Genomic DNA, 17,747 nt, shown 5'->3' with positions numbered 1-17,747 from the left:
TTTCACTAAGAGCCACACATAATCCTCACTCCATTTCTAAATAGCAAGATCACATTAAAACTCAAAAATAGATAACATTAATCACTATAATTCAAATAACTACTCTTCAGACCTGGCAGGAAACCTTGAGAGTTTTGAACATTGCCCTTCGTTCTCTTTTCCTATGAAATTCTGGCAGAACAGAGGGAAGAGTAAAGCGTGCTTGGGGACTGGGGTTTGTTAACCGTAATTAAAGTTAGGGCCAGCCTTAGAGTGAAGTGGCATTTGTTACCTTCCTGCTCTGTATCTGCACATTCAGAAACCCATCATTTCCACAATCATAGTCAGGTCACCCTTGACTGTAACTGGGACGGGAATATGTTAATAAGACCATCCTAATTTTATAGAAGGATATAACCAAGAACAGATAATCATTACTGCAATAGCAATCATCTTTTGCATAACAATTACAGGTTACAAGCCCTTCCACCTGTGTGATCTTATTTATAATAAGATTTCCCAGAGAACAGTAATTTGCTACTATTATTGTTCCTCATGACTTCTCAAGAATCTGAGTCACAGAGGATTTAAGTTAGTTTTTGGAGATCACGAAGCTAGTTAAGTATTGGGGCTAAAATTCAGACCAAAATCTGTTGACTTCATAGCCCATATAATCTCTACTATATCATGCAACTTCCCAAACCTACATGAATTATTGGATCAAGAATAAAGGTGAACATCAAAAATAGTCAATATAATAAAAGACTCAGATTTGCTAACACTGTTTAGGAAGATTGGGGATGTGACAATGTGCCCATGAGAAAACCCAATTGGGCAATGCTCTTCTCACTAGCAGTCTGGAGAAGGCAAGTCAAAACTATGATCACACCCATTAGATTAGTAAAAATTAAGTCTGAGAATACCAAGTATCGTATCAGAAAGGAAACAGTGAAAATTCTGAGACACGACTGCAGGGAATATAAATTGTTTTGTCAGCCATTTGCCTTTATCTAACAACGGTGAAGGTGGCCGTGGCCTGTGCCTTGCAACTCTCTACCAGGGTACATACCTCAGGAACACTCTCCCACGTGTGTACAAATACCATGGAAAGGTATTATCAATGCAGTTATCTTTAATAGTCACAAATTGGTAAGAACTCCAGTGTCCATTGACAGGAGAATGGATAAATGTTAATAGTAATGTAGCCATACAATAGGTACTATATTAAAATGAAAAGTAATGAACTAGAGATACAAGTATCAAAATAGATAAGTAGCACAAATATATTTTGAGAAAAACAGAATATTAAAAAGTATACCATTTACAAAAGGCTTAAAATATGTGAAACACTTTCTAGGGATTATTGCTTTTTAGGAATTAAATAGTATTTCCATACATTGTTTTTAGGGCTACCTAGATAAGACATAAGACATAAAGTTCGTGTAAATAACAAGCCTCAAAATACAGGACCATGGTTACCTTTGGGAAAGACAGTAAAGTAGAAATACTTTACTAAAGGTGGGGAGAGGTGTTAGCCTGGGAGATTCTACTAACAGAAGCAATGTTCTAATCATAACTTGGCTGCTAGTACACAGGTTTTTGTTATTCTTTCAAACTTTTCAGTGGATAAAATGTATCATAACAACATTAAAAATAGAAGGGGGGCGGTGCCTGTGCCTCAAAAGGGTAGAGCACTGGTCCCGTATGGTAGAGGTGGTGGGTTCAAACCCAGCCCTGGCCAAAAACTGCAAAAAAATAAATAAATAAATAGAAGGGAAGGGAACAGCAAAAAGTCAGTTTATCTGAATCAGACACTTCTCTGGGACACTGAGATGGCCCGAATCAGTTGAAAGTGATGTGCACAGTGTCCCCAGCTGCCAGAGTCTAGGGAGGAATCACAACAGTTGAGTGGGGAGTACCCATTCGGTTCAGCTCTGAGTCCAGCTTTAATGCCGCAGCCATTGCCTCAGCACTCTCTGATAGGCATAACGGGAGAGTGAGATTCCGTCTGACCAGCCACACAGCCTGTGCCGTATTCTAGACCTAACCTGGATCCCTGAAAATGTTTCACCTTTCTGTCTATATCTTTAGCACTTTCAAATAATTATCTAGCATTTGAGAAGAGTGAGGGTTAATGAAGTCAATGCTGTTGATGGTACTTAGGATTGTTTTATTCATAGAATTATTTATTTTGAAGTGCATTTAAGAAGAATATAATTTTATGTCATATACCTATGAAAGACCAGAAAAGTATTTAACTCTACAAGTTCAACTCTGTTTTTTGTTTTTGGTGGTTGCAATCTTGCTGGGCAAAGATGTTTCAGATTGTCAGAATGAAAGCCCTAGCCATTTTCACCACCCATCTCAGAATTACCCTGATAAAGTGATGTCCGCTGCGGTACTTATTTGACAATCTGTGGAAACATGTCTTTTCATCCCTCATGCACTCTTCAGGATAGCCAGGCACAAAATCTCAATTTGCAAGTTCAATTTTCAAGTATTATGTTTTGTGAGGATAAAAATACCAATCCATGATAGAACAGTTCTCTAAAAATAAAGTTGTTATTCATACATAACTGAAAATTTTAAAACAATTATCTCAAACCATGATTTTCTGCATTTTCAGGAGGAAAAATTGTTTCTCTGAATATATTTTATAATGAACGATTTGCATTCAGGTCATTTCTAATCATGAAGTTAGCTTCTAACCAGTAGACTTCTGCAAATCTCTGATAACTGATTATAGAGAGAGGACAAATACCTTCATTGAAAATGATCAACAAAAGTATCAATTTAAGATCAGAGGAAGAGCAGCTTCCTCTGTGAAAACCAGGGTCCCGAATCTCCTCCATTCTATTTTAACACAATCATGTTAATAATGTTTCATATTTATTGAACACACACTGCGTATTGGGCACTATGCTAAGCACATTTTCTGTGTTACCTCATTTACTCCTCACCACTTTACAAATGAAAACTGTGGCAAAAAGACGGTAAGCAACTTGCCCAATGCCCCATGTTTTTTAAGTGGGAGAACCAGGGTATCAGTCTCCCTCCCTGAATCCCAAAAGCTGTGTGTCCAACCTTTGCTTGCATATACATGAGAGCTTTGTAATTACCTACTATAGATGGGGGGGAAATGGGCAAACACTTTTCTCTTCCATAAAAAAGAAAAAAGGCAATTGACTCATTCAACTTAAACCAAAAAGCCCATGTCTATGTCAGGGCTTTACTTTTCATCCCAAACTCATGACCACCATTTCTCAATAGTTTGAAAATTCTATTAACTGAATCGCACTGAAGATGGAAATGAAGATGAAAAAGACAAGTCGAACTTGTGCCTCTTTAAGGTACAAACTCTTCGAACCTTTTTTCCGAGACATTTTACCGAATACAAAGTTGTTTCTGAACTTTACAAATAAGTAAATAGCATTTTTTTGTAGCATTTGATCATTACATTTGTTGGCAGACCTGGTGTAACCTTGAGTCACCTACAGTGAATTTCACTATTATTCTAATTGATTTTCTCACTGCTTACTGAGAAACAGAGCCCCTCTGTCACTAGTCTCATAAATAATTCCATTCCTGTGTGTCAACATTAATTGAACTTACCTCATGCTGTTAATCTCTTTTCTCTTTGCAGGTGATGTCATCGTCTACATTAATGAAGTGTGTGTCCTCGGACACACTCACGCAGATGTCGTCAAACTTTTCCAATCCGTTCCTATCGGTCAGAGTGTCAACCTGGTGTTGTGTCGTGGCTACCCTTTGCCTTTTGACCCCGAAGATCCTGCTAACAGCATGGTGCCACCCCTTGCAATAATGGAGAGGCCACCTCCAGTGATGGTCAACGGGAGACATAACTATGAAACGTATTTGGAATACATTTCTCGGACCTCACAGTCGGTTCCAGATATAACAGATCGGCCGCCTCACTCTTTGCACTCCATGCCAGCTGATGGCCAGCTAGATGGCACGTACCCACCACCCGTCCATGATGACAATGTGTCTATGGCTTCGTCTGGGGCCACCCAAGCTGAACTCATGACCCTAACCATTGTGAAAGGTGCCCAGGGCTTTGGCTTCACGATTGCCGACAGTCCTACAGGACAGCGGGTGAAACAAATACTTGACATTCAGGGATGCCCTGGCCTGTGTGAAGGTGACCTCATTGTTGAGATCAACCAGCAGAATGTACAGAACCTGAGCCATACAGAAGTAGTGGATATACTTAAGGACTGTCCCATTGGAAGTGAGACTTCTTTGATTATCCATCGAGGAGGTAAGACAAACTGTGGCTCAGCAGTAACCTATGTGGGTAAAATAGTAGGACCCTTTAATAATTTTATTAAAATGAAGGTTTCTCTGGAGTTGAATGAAATCATACTTTTAGAAGCAAAGGTAAAAGAGTAAGGGAAAAAACATGAGTACAGGAAGCTGTGTGTTTCAATTTGGAGAATTCATCTTTTCCTATTTTATACTAAACACAATTGTAAGAGTTCTTTCAGTTTTATAAACACTGATAGGAACTTGGAGGGTTAAAGACTGAATCCCCAGCTATGAAGGTGCTTTATTTCAAAAGTTCATTAGTGCGTCGGTTGTAGAGAACTCCAATTGTTTTCTGGTTGATTTAATTAAGTAACATGCTTTTCCAACAGAAACAATGCTTTGAATTGTACTTAGGATTCCAGGCTAGTGGGTGGAAGTTGGTTTGACCCCTACCAAGCCTGAGCAAATCCTGATAATCTCCATTAGGACCACTGGGAGTTGTGTTGCTATAGGAAAATCTTTCCAGAGTCTGGGACAGGGTTGTTGGGACACTTCTTCCCCTGCTACAGGGACTTCACTGGCAACAATTTCCCATAGGCCCAACCAAGAAAGTTATGGAACAGGGTGAGGGCTGAAGGGCTGAGTGTTCTGGGTGAAGTATGGCAACAGAAACAGTGGAGAGTGTGGAGAACCTCTGAGCCCCTGGGTGTTTCTTCCCCTCTGCTTCCCCTGTGGGAAGGGGAGAGGGCAAAGTAGAGGGCCCTTCCTTCAATTCTCTGCCCCTTGCTCTTGATGGCCAGTGAAGCTCAGGGGAGGAGGGAGGAAAGGGGCCATATAGATAACGAGGATACCCAAAAAATAGAGTGTGGAAGGGAAGGCTCAGGTTAAGTCCTGGATTTCCCACTTAACCAATTTTGAGAATTAAGACACTTAAATTCCCTGAGCCTCAGCTGTCTCATCTGTTACACGGGATAATAACGCTACCTAACCTGATGGCAGTGTTCCTGGTGTTGAGTGGAGCACGATAGGTGCTCACTAAATGTGTACGGAATCTAAATTAACCCTGAGCTCCAGCACGGGCAGGTCTGCAGGATCAGTACAGTGAGGAGCTCCTATGTGAAGAACCCACATGTGGCAAACCAGTGATTGCCTGTTCAAAGCGCTCAAAACAGCATGAAAGCCCTGTCCTGGTGAAATGCCAGTGACAGCAGTCAAAGCAGAAAGGAAGAAGTACCTTTTGTGATTTATTTGACCCTCTCTGCAGGTGTTTCCCCTTCAGGGAGGTATTACATTGTTGATTCCTTGTTTGGAAATGGACAAAAAAATACCAGACATTTGTGAACAGCACTCTACCAAATATGTTCCTGCATTAAAAGGGGGAATTAAAGTGATAGCTAAACAATCTTAAATTTGACCTTCTTAAGGTATTGTTACAAAGTAGCACTTGAATTTTGATAATTAAATGTTGACAGTGTATTTTAATTTTACCATTGCTTGTTTAAGATTAAAACAAATATTCCTAGTAGCTGTATCTTCATAATGTTCAATTAAAACTCAAATATTTGGAATAGTCCTTGATATTAAAAGGTGACTAAAAATCACTGTGCGGTATCCATTGTATGGTTCACAGAAAAATAAATTCAAACACGTTTTATATATAATGGCTTCTTCTAAAAGGATGGCATAGCAGGAGGAAAGTACCTTCAAATCCTCTATTTGTATGATTGTAATTTGTGCCTTTCTAAAAGGATTTATTGTGTGCCTGCCATCAGCTCAGCTACCCTGTTCTAGCTCGTCCTCCTCCCTCCCCCCCCCATTTAATCCTCCACAAGTCAGTTTTGTTTGCATTTTGTTTGTGTCTGGGGGTGAGGATTTGTTTTTATTTTTTGGCTAGTGTAGAATTGCAGAATAGAGTACCCTGAGATGCTTACAGTATTTCTGGTTGAAAATCTCTTGAGTTTCCCCAAATGCCCACGATTTGTATTCATCTCTCTGAAGTTAATAGGAACTATCACATTTTTGTGGTGAAATTCACTTTTATTATCTTATTATAGACTACTTGGCAGAGCCTCTGACATCATTCAGATAAGCCTAGATCTTCAAGAGCAGAGTAACAGGCCTGGGTCCTTATATCAGAACTACAGTTGTTTGATTTCAATTATTTACTAGGATTTTTGTGTATAAACTAACACATGGTTTAATTGTTTTAAGCAAATAATATCGGAAGGTATACAATGAAAAGTAATTTTCAGTCCTTTTTCCCAGAGATAGACCTTCTGTATGTATGCTTTCAGAAAGTCTTCAGTCTACTAGCACACGTATGTGAATATACAAATTGCACACGAACTTTATGTCCACCCTCTGTATAGCATGTTTAATAAAGATGAAATGATATTATTTGATAGCATTTGATAGCATTTGTCTTGCTTTAAAACAGCTTGGATATTAGGGTAGAATCATTAATTTTTTATATACACCATGTGGTAAAATTTACATGCCATAAAATTTACCAGTCTAAGAATATGCTTTAATAAGTTTTGCTAAAATGATACACTTATGTAACAATCACCATAATCCTCAGAACACTCTTCATCCCAAATTCCCTCATGCCCATTTGCCAGTCATTCCCTCTCTTACCCCAGCCCCATGTAACCTCTGATCCGCTTCCAGAGCAGCTTTGCCTTTGGGGAGATTCTTCATAAATGGAATCATACAGTACATAGTATTGTATAATACTATTGAGAGTTACCCACCTGGGTGCATATAAAAGTGGTTTATTTCTTTTATGGCTGAGTAGTATTACATTGTGTAGATATACTACCTTTTTGGTCCATTCATTAGTGGATGAACATTTGAGTTCATTTTTGTCATTGATGAATAATGCATTATGAACATTTGAATGGAAGTGTTCGTGTGTGCGTGGTTTCATTGTCCTTGGGTAGATACCTAAGAGAGGTATTACTGAGTTGTATGAAGAGTGTATATTCAAATTGTTATGAAATTGTCAGACTGTTTTCCAAAATGTCTATATCCTATTATATTCCTGCCAGCAATGTAAAAGGTTTCTAATTTCTGCCCATTGTTGCCCATGCTTGATATAATCAGTCTATTTTATTATAGTTATTCTGGTGAGTGGATGGTGACACCTTTTTGTGGTTTGAATTTCCATTTCTCTAATCTTTGGTGTTCACCGTGTTCCTATGTGCTGTTTAGTATTTGTATATCTCCTTTGGTAATGTGTCTATTCAAATATTTTGCCTATTTGTATATTGGGCTATTTGTTTTCTTAAGAAGTTGTAAAAGTTCTTCATGCATTCAGAGTACAAGACCTTTATAAGATACATGATTTCCAAACATTTTCTCACTGTCCAGAGCCTGTTTTTTCATTTTCTTAATGGAACCTGTGAAACACGTTTTTAAATTCTCTTAAAGCCCAATTTATCACTTTTCTTCCTTATACAGATCATTCTTTAAGTGTTATATCTAGGAAATCTTTGCCTAACCCAAAGTCACAGATTTTTTTCTATGTTTTCTTCTCAAAATTGTATAGTTTTAGCTCTTATATTTAGTCTGTAAACCATTTTAAGATAATTTTTGTGTACAGTGTGAAGGATCAAAATTTCTTCCCTTGCATATGTATATCCAAGTGTTCTATCACCATTTGTTTAAAAAACCTTTTCCGTTGAACTCTCCCAGCACTTTTGTCAAAAATGAGTTAGCAGAAATGTGAAGATTTATTTCTAGACGCTCTCTTCTGTTCCATTGACTTATATTTCTATTCTTATATTAATATCAGGCTTTCTAGATTACTTTAGCTTTATGTTAAGCCTTGAAATGAGATAGTATTAGTCTTCCAACTTTTTTCTCTTCTTTCAAAATGATTCTGGCTATTTTAGATCCTTTGCTTTTCTATAGAAACCCTAGGATTGGATTTTTAATTATTCCGTTACGTAAAAGGCCTACCGAGATTTTGATGTTGCGTTAAATCTACAGAGCAACTGATGGAGAGTTGCCAACTTCACACTGAACTTTTAAATTTATAAATGTGATATATTTCTTTAATTATTTGGATTTTTAAGTTCTCTCAGCAAAATGGTTTATAGTCTGCAATGTACAGATCTTTTGCTTCTTTTGTTAAACTTATTTTTGGCTATTCTTTTTGATACTATTGTGAATGAAATTGCTTTCTTAATGTCATTTTCAGATTGTTCATTGCTGATATACAGAAATACATTTGTTTTTAGTTTTAATCTTATATGCCGAAACTTTATAAAACTCACTTTTTAGTGAGTCTGGAGGTTTTTTATAGATTCTGTGATTTTTTTTAGTTATTTTGTCACCTAGTAATAAAGTTCCTCCTTTCCAATTCGTACGCCTTTGATTTCTTTTTCTTACTTTATGACACAAGCTAGAACGTCCACCATGATGTTGAATAGAAGAGATATGCACAGACATTCTTAGTTAGGGGGAAAGCATTATTTTTATATGGTCAAGTATGATTTCAAGTATAGGGTTTTTATATGCCCTTTATCAGATTGAAACATTTCTCTTTCATTCTCAGTTTGCTGAAAATTCTTATAATCAAGAGTCTTTGGTCTTATCAAATGTCTTTCTGCTTCTATTGAGATGATTATGTAGTTTTTATCCTTTGTTCTATTAATAATGGCACATTACATGACCCGATTTTAGATGTAGAGCTAATTTTACATTCCTGGGATAAAACCACTTGATCTTGGTATATAACTCTTTTTTGTATGTTGTTAGATTCTGTTTACTTCTAGTCTGTTATGTGTTTCGTAACCTGTTTGCCATTTTCTATTCATGGATTTCTTCCTCTGGTTTTTGTGTCAGGTTCATAGTGGCCCCCCTCACCAAATGAGTTGGAAAGAGTTTCCTCCCCATCTGTCTTCTGAGAGTTTGTATAGCACTGATATTACTTCTTGCTTAAAAGTTTGATAAAATTCACCAATGAAATCCTCTATGTTGGGCTTTTATTTGTAGAAAGAGTATTCGTTACTAATTGAATTCCTTTTCTCGATTTAGGCCTATCCAATTTTCTGTTTCTTCTTGAATCAGCTTTGGAAATTTATTTCTAGGGATTTTTACAATTCATCTAAGTTGTTAAATTTATTAGCATAAAGTTTTTAATAAAATTTTATGGAATTATTTTGTAAGAACCAACTTTTTTTTCAGATTAGTATGGGGATACAGATTGTTTGCATTTGTTAGGTAAAATCTAAGTTGTAGTTGTGCCCCTCACCCTAACGTTGCGCCTGTTGGGTGAGAGGACACCAATCCCCCTCCTCCTCTTCTCTCACCCCTCTCCCCAGCAAGAACCAACTTACAGACGTATTGATTTTCTTTGTTTTTCTATTTCAATCTTTTCCACTCTGGTCTTTATAATTTCCTCTCTTCTACTACATGCATGTTTTATTTACTTTCTTGACTTCTTAAGATGTAAGCTTAATGATTCTGGTTACCTCTTTTTAACAAAATCACTTAAAGCTCTAAATTTTACTTGAAGTACTTCTTTAGCTAAATTTCATAAATTTTGATATGCTGTGTTTTCCTTTTTCACTCAGTCTAGGATATTTTATTTCCTTTGTCATTTCTTCTTTCATTTACATATTACTTAGAAAATTATTTATCTTTTCAACATTTGAAATTTTCCAATTCTTTTTCAGTTGTTGATTTCTAATAATTTTGTGTGAAGGAGAACATATTTTGCATCATAGAATAGTTCTATTTTTAATATTTAAGGAACCTTTTTACTGTTTTCCATGATGCCTATACTAATTTATATTCCTACCAACAGTGTGCAAGTGTTCCTTTTTCTCCCATAGTTGCCGATATTTTTATTTTGTCTTTTGTCTTTTGTCTTTTGTCTTAAGCCATTCTTATAGGAGCTGGTAATCTCACTGTGGTTTGATTTGCACTTCCCTGACATTGAGCATTTTTTCATATACCTGTTGGCCGTTTATATGTCCTCTTTTGAGAAATGTCTGTTCAGGTCTTTTGCCCTTTTTTATCCTATTAAGTTCCTTATATATTCTGGATATTAACCCTTTGTAATTAACCCTTACTATGTAACTTGCAGTTATTTTCTCCCATTCTGTAGATTGTCTCCTAACTCTGTTGATTGTTTTCTTTACTTTTCTTATTTAGTTTGATGTAAGGTCATTTGTCTATTTTCACTTTTATTGCCTGCGTTTTAGATCATGTCTCAAAAAGCATTGCCTGAACCAATATTATGAAACATTTTTCCTATACTTTCTGCTAGTATTTTCATAGTATGGGGTTTCACATTTAAGAGGTTTTTTTAATTGATTTTTGTGAAAGATAGGCTTCTAATTTCGTTCCTCTGCATGTGGATATCTAATTTCCCAGCACCATTTATCAAATAAACTATGCTTTCCCCAATCAGTCTATTTTAGGTGATGAAACAGCCACCCCAGCTTTCTTGTGTTCACTGTTTCTATGTAATATCTTCTTTTATCCTTTTATTTTCAGCCTACTTATGTCCTACTTATGGGTCTCTTATAGGCAGCATATAGTTAGATCTTGTGGGCTTTTAAATCTAAAAGACTCTGTGTCTTTTGATTGGCGCTTTTAATCCATTTATATTCAAAGTAATTCTGATAGATAAGTACTTAATACTGCTATTTTGCTCATTGTTTCTTAGTTGTCTTAGAGATCCTTTGTTTCTTTTGTCATCTCTTATTTATTTATTTATTTATTTATTTATTTTTATTGTTTCAGATTCATTCAGGGCACAAAGAATTAGATTACACTGTTTACATTTGTTAGGTAAAGTCCTTCTTATAATTGTGTCCCAGCCCCAAGAGGTGTGCCATACTTACTGTCACAATTTATATCTTTTTGTATTCTGTAATTCTTAACAATACATTATAGCTATTATTATTTTTTACTATTTTGACTTTTAGTCTTCATATGGAGATTATACAATACACATAGCACCATAACAATACACATATTGAGTTATTATGGATTAGATGTCAGTACATCTTATACTTGGAATATGTTTTATGTTAGTAATTGGCAACCTTTCTTATATCTCACTGAGTTTCCCTAAGATCATTATTGTAAATTTCTTTTCAGGCAATTTATAACTTTCCTTTTCTTTGGGTTTAGTCACTGGAAAGTTGTGTTCCTTTGTTGTGTCATATTTCCTTGCTTTTCAAGTTTCCTGTATCCCTATGTTGATGTCTGTGCATCTGGTGGACCAATCACCTCTTTCAAACTTTACAGAGTGGCTTTCATAGAGAAAGGTTTTTACCAGCAGATGTGTCTTAGTGTGCCAGAGGGCATGTTGGCTGATTTTGAGATTAATCAGTGGTATAAACTTGGTGTAGTTTTTTCAACTATGATCAACATCAGCAATGACTATGGGTGGCTGGTAGCCTAGGCTATAGGAGTTGTGGCAGCACCAGAGGCAGCATAAGTTGTTATGGTTCTCAGTGGCAAGGGCTTTGGGGGCATTCCTAGTCTTGTTGACACCACATAGCAGAGATCTCCCTTGGTGTTAGGTCTGACATGATGTATACACAGCTGCAGCAGCACTGAGTTCCAGGCTATAGGTGCTAAGAGTGGCAGTGGAGCTGGGGACCTGAGCTCAGGGTCTTGTGAACCTATTTGGGCACCTGGGTCTCAGGGTACAGAGTCACTCTTTGAGATAAAGTTAGATGCTAATAATCCCCAAAGCTAGGAGCTTTAACTATGGGACAACTTCTAACAGTTCAGGCCCTAGGTAGCCATGAGTTGGCCCTTAAAGATAAGACCCATTTCAGAACCAGAGCCAATAGAACATAATAGCAACTCAGGTCCCAGGGAATGAGACACCATTTAGTGATGATTCTGGACCCTGCGATGGGGGGGATGCAGCAATATCCCAGGCTCTGTGAGATCAGATGCAGTGGCAGCAAGGACCCCAGAGTGGCAGAGTACAACCATTGCTTATGCCCTGGGAGACAGGGAGCAGCCCCACAATGACTACAATCTTTGAGGAAGTGTCTCAGGAGCTCAGACTCTAGGGGGGTTAGTCCAGTTCCAGGGAGCAGGGTATTAGAGTTGTTTGGCTTTTAGGGCAACATGTCTCAGCGCTGCCAATACTCTTTTCCTAGGATGCAGGGCCCTATGCCAACTCAGCCCTGAAATGTGTGGTGGCTTCCCCAGAAGGTGATGCACTGCTTCTGTTCAATCCCAGGGGGTGTGGCTGTTCTGGTACCCAAGGCCACCAGAGTAGAAGCCAGGTGTTTCCTTCTGTTCTCTGTGTGGCCATCTTGGCTTTCTGTGCTCTACAGGGTTTCTGCTACCCCCTTGGAGGTACTCTAGTGCTCTCTTTTAGTTATTTTTATGAAAACGTAGTTGTTTATTTATTGATTTGGCTATCTTTGTTGTGGGAGGTGAAAGCTAAGAGCTTCTAGTTGGTCATCTTGCTCCTTTCTCAGTTTCAACTTTTTGAATGCCTAAATGTTAGGTTTATTTTGGCATTGGCAATAAACCAATAAATAAAGCAGTCATTTGCTTTTTCTCATGGAATTTATAGTCTATTGGAGGGACACAAATAAAAAATAAAATTCAATGTAAGTATGTTCTTTGTTTATTTGCTACATTCATCTCTCCTATCTCCCTGAAGTTTTATCCTTGAGCATTAATTAATATTATAACCATGTTCTTCACTGAGTGATGTTATTGTTTCTCATGATTTTTCTGTTTATTTGATAAGATTTGGGGGCATACAACCATACTACCTAGAAGCAACAATAACTTTGCCTCTTCCTTTCTTATTTCCATTCCTCTTATTTGCCTTATTAAATTCATTTGACTAGTTTTCTTCAACAAAGTTAACAGTGGGGATTATGGAAATGCCGACCTTACTGCTGACTTCGATAAAAACAGCCTCATTCTACTCTGATAAACACAATACCAGCCTTTCATTTGAGATTAATATTTACCAGTATAAAGAAACACCCCTCAATTCCCACTTCAATGAGAATCTTTATCAAAATGGGTAATGAATTTTATCAAAAGGTTTTTTGGCATCTTTGGTGATTTTTATTTTCTCCTTTGATTTATCACTGGAATGAATTGCATTAAAGGGATTTATTAGCACTGAACTGGCCTTTTCCTGGAATAAACTATCTTCAATCTCAATATATTATGTTTACAGTGATCTGAAATTCTATTTGTTTATATATAATTTTGAAGCAACATTAATAAATATTAGTCTAAAGTCATTTATTATTTTCTTTTTACCATCAAATTTTCTATCAAAGTTATGCTGATGTCATAAGAATAATCAATAGTGCTCCTATCTCTCCTGTGAAAATTAATTAGCACTGAAGTTATCTGTTACTTGAAGACATAATATACATCTTTGAAATTATGTATGTTGGGTTTTGCTTTGGTTTGGTTTGGTTTGGTGGGAGGAGGAATACTCCTATACAACGTCTTCAATTTCTTCCATAATAATTAATCTTAGCATTTCTGTCTTGCCTGCACTCAGGTTTTACAGTGTCTATTAGTCTATAAAATTGTGTCTTGTATTCATGTTTTCAAACATAATTAAATAGAATTAAATCAAATATTCTCTATTTTTCTCTGTTTCCACTTTACCTAAGGCTTTCTATTATACTCATTTCTTTTAATGCTATTTTGTTAATTAGGTTGGCTAATAGTTTTTTTTTTTTATTTTAATGACTTAAGAAACATACTACTTTAATTGTAAATAATTTGATGACTGATGCTTAGCCTAGTATGGAACAGGGAATCATTAGACTCTGCCCAAGAAGGATGTTGTTTGATAATCTGAAATAAAACAAACCCAGAGTGATTACTATAATTAAGCTTTATCTTACTCTTATTTATATTATAAGCAACAGAGTCCTCTACTTAATTTGTGAATAAATCTTATTCTTATTTATATTAAAATGCAACAAAATCCTGTACTTAATTTGTTAACCTCCCATAAATTATAGTTGATCAATGTTTGAAAAATTTTCTTTCTATAACCTAGAAAACATTACCCTCAAGGGCTTCACTAGATAAAAAATTACAGTTAGATAGAAGAAATAAGTTCAAGGGATCTATTATACAGCTTGGTGACTATAGTTTTCACCACATCAGGACATTCCCTCCTTATACTGACAACAGAATAATTAACTAGTATATAATCAACATCTTCTCCCTTTTTACACTCAGAGAGAATTGAGAGTTTGAAAGGCAACACAGACTATTATCAATCATTTGTTTGAGGGAGAAGAATAAAAATTACAGACAAAGAGTATTGAATTTACTTAGAGAACTCTTGCTTTAGAATTTTAAAAAGCATATTATCAGAGAAAAACCTTTTATCATAATTTTTAAGCTGCACATAAAAATATTAATATTTTAAGTAATATTTAATTTTTATTTATATATATTATCTATAAGTATTTGACATATACCATATATTTAATTATATATAAACTATTTAATATTTTATTATAATCATAATTGCATATTGATATATTTATTTTTATGAATTCTTTAATATTTAATATTAATCTAAGAAGTATTGATATATTTAATAGAACTAATACTTTTTTCCTAAATAGATTTTATTTTAAAATAATTACAAATATACAGAAAAATGCAAGCATATTACACATAACACCATATATCATTTACCTACATTATGTGAACATTAGTTTTTTGTGTGTGTATTTCTAAAACATTTGAGGGTAAGTCACAGTGGTATACCTCTTTTCCCCCAGATACTTTAGGGTTTGTTTCATATTCCTACTGGCTTGGATTAGTACATAAGCAGCCAATTAGTTAAAGCTACAAAAAAATACTTTTAAAGAAATACTTAGAATTTAAAAGCCTAAAAAATAAAAAACCCATCCATGACCACAATAGCTAAAGACATAAGAAATCATCAGAACAGATTTAAGCTCAAAAGGTATATCTCCCAGAATAAAGAAATGATATAGGAATATTTCTGAGAGGAAAGCCCTGGGTATTTGAAAAGATTTGTAAGCAGAAAGATTAGGAGATAATCCAAATAGATATTCCGCATTTAATATTATGAAATCTGACTTCTCACTTGATGTCAGCAGAAAAAAAGCATGTATGACAGAGCAAACCAAGGAACAAATTCACAGCAGGAGTCGTGAATGACATGGCTGTTATATTAACCAATTTGCCCTGAAGTCTTAGTGACTTTACACTTAAATGAAAGGTTATTTCTCACTCATAATTTGTAGTACACGTGTTCCTCTGTGGCACATCTTCTGAGCAACTCTCCTCCATGCCAGTGTTTCAGGGAACCAAGGCTTCTTTCTGGTGGATCTCCATCCCCAGGACCTTGGTGTCCCACCCTGGGTTCCCTCCAACCAGCTCACAGCAAGAATGAGAACAAGAGGAGACAGGATCTTGTAAGAGATTTGAAGGGTCAGCCCTGGAAGTGGCTTACATCACTTTCTCCCGCATTCATTTGGCCAGAACTCAGCTCTAGATCCTGTTAACATAAAAAACTAGAAAATGTAGTATGTATTCCTGTGCAGAATGGTAGAAAATAAAGGAAATCTGGGATAATATGAAGGGAGAAAGTGTATTCCTCCTGCCCACTAATATATATAAAATCACAGTTCTTGCAAATAAATGTACTCTATAGATTCAAACACAAAAGAGGCTTTGTTTTCAAGTGACCAAAATGCTGATTGACTTCTCAGCAATTAGTCATCCAAATTGAAAAAAAAAAAAAAAACTGAGTCTTGTTCTCAACTCTTTAGAAAGGTCATGTTAACTCAAATATTTGATTCTGTTGCCAAATTCAATGCTACCATTCAACTCATGAGAGACCAGCTTCTTACCACCAGAAGTACAAACATTCATTCCTCTGTGGGCCAGGGTCTAAGTTAGTAAATGTTACTCTGGGAGGTTCCAAAAGGAGGAGCTGTTATATTTTTTGATAGTTTAGACTTCCTTTCCTATAGAACTTAGAAAGAAATAACATTCATTGTATCAAAGAGATTCTTGGAGACAAGTTACGTTTTCAACTCTTTATCATAAATAGATTTTAGTTTATTTTATTTTCAAGTACCATAAAAATAGAAAGTTTTTTAAATAGAAAATTGTAAAACAGCAGATTCTCTGTAATCCACAAAGTACCCTCCTCTACCCCACCCTTCACACACACACAACAATTAAATAGTTGAATGTTTCAATTTGTTCTTTTTAAATACATACCTGCTGCCCACTTCTAGATCTAAATGTAACAATGGAGGGCAGACGTGTTTCATGTTAATAGATGGTAAACGCACTACACATGTAACAGGGTGTAATTGTTAATTATTGATTTAGTATTAGCCCTTTATTTATCATGAAACTTGGAGGTGCCCATTCCTTACTCTTCAGAACCAATTTGAGGACCATAAATGCAAAAGGGGACATGTTAAGATTTACATACCTCACAGTCACCCGTATAAATGGAAGTGATGGCTCCAGGGCAGGTATACAGAATTGCCGATTCAGAGAAACTACTGGTTTTTAAAATAGCTAATTTCCCTCAAGAGCAAGGACTGTATCTGGCTTGTATTTATCATTTTTCCTTCGAGTTTGGCATGCTTATTGGTTGAATTATTTTATTGTTATGACACTAGGGAGAGAAGAATTGTTACAAAACAAAATCAGGAAAATGCATGTCTGAGTCAAATAATGCCGCTGAATATACAAAAATGAGCAAGTCTATTTTTCTACTGATTTTCTTATGCCTGGACTTTTAAAGCAACCTATAATCATTCAGTTCTTGTTGATTATGGACCAAATCTTAGCCTAATTTGTCTTTCTTCTTCCCTCATTCTTTCCATAAATGTGGCAGGTGCCAGTGTACATATAGGGCATCCAGTGAGCAAAATAAGTTCTTGTTCTTATGGAATTTACCTCTGTTGAGTAGTAACAGATTAATCCTGTAAATTAACCACCAACTGTGCTAGTTATATGGCTGTAAACCCTGCCATACGACAATGTCCTCACTCAGAGAAAATGTACATTTGTATTAGAATTAGATGATGGAAAAATTTATTTAACTGGAATCAGAATACCAGTTTCTAATTTGTGCCACTAATTCACATGGTTACTTTGAGCATGTCACTTAGATTCTCTGGCCATACGCTCCACATTTTTAAATTGGAGATAATCTGTAATGTCCATATCATCACAAAAACTCTTGAGTTCTTAATGTTTTGCAGTCACAGACTTATTATAATTGTGTATTTACCAGTTGAGAAATGGGTTGTAAATAGTTTGCTTTTTATGCATTCTCTATAAACCTTTTTCCCTTATATCAGCAGTGGTAATTTCCTTGAGCTCACAGCCCAAAATTTGCCACCTTATACAAAACTTGGCAGTAGCAAAATTTGGGATTTTGAGAATGTCAGAGGGAAGAAGAAAAGCTTTTAGCCAACAATTCTAAAACTACAGGAAGATGATCAAAT

General features: G+C 35.8%; 1 protein-coding gene across 1 annotated transcript in view; it reads left to right on the top strand.

Annotated features, from left to right (window-relative positions):
* Positions 1-17,747, top strand: part of MAGI2 (membrane associated guanylate kinase, WW and PDZ domain containing 2) — a 1,396,484-nt gene that overhangs the window by 1,177,843 nt on the left and 200,894 nt on the right. Inside the window, exon 10 of the mRNA XM_003782805.2 lies at positions 3,623-4,261. Coding sequence (XP_003782853.1) covers positions 3,623-4,261 — 639 coding nt within the window. The remainder of the gene's footprint in view (positions 1-3,622; positions 4,262-17,747) is intronic.

The sequence above is a fragment of the Otolemur garnettii genome, unplaced genomic scaffold (genome assembly GCF_000181295.1).
Source record: "Otolemur garnettii isolate 467f Iridium unplaced genomic scaffold, OtoGar3 scaffold00005, whole genome shotgun sequence".
NCBI lineage: Eukaryota > Metazoa > Chordata > Mammalia > Primates > Galagidae > Otolemur > Otolemur garnettii.
This window is presented reverse-complemented; position numbering and strand designations above follow the sequence as displayed.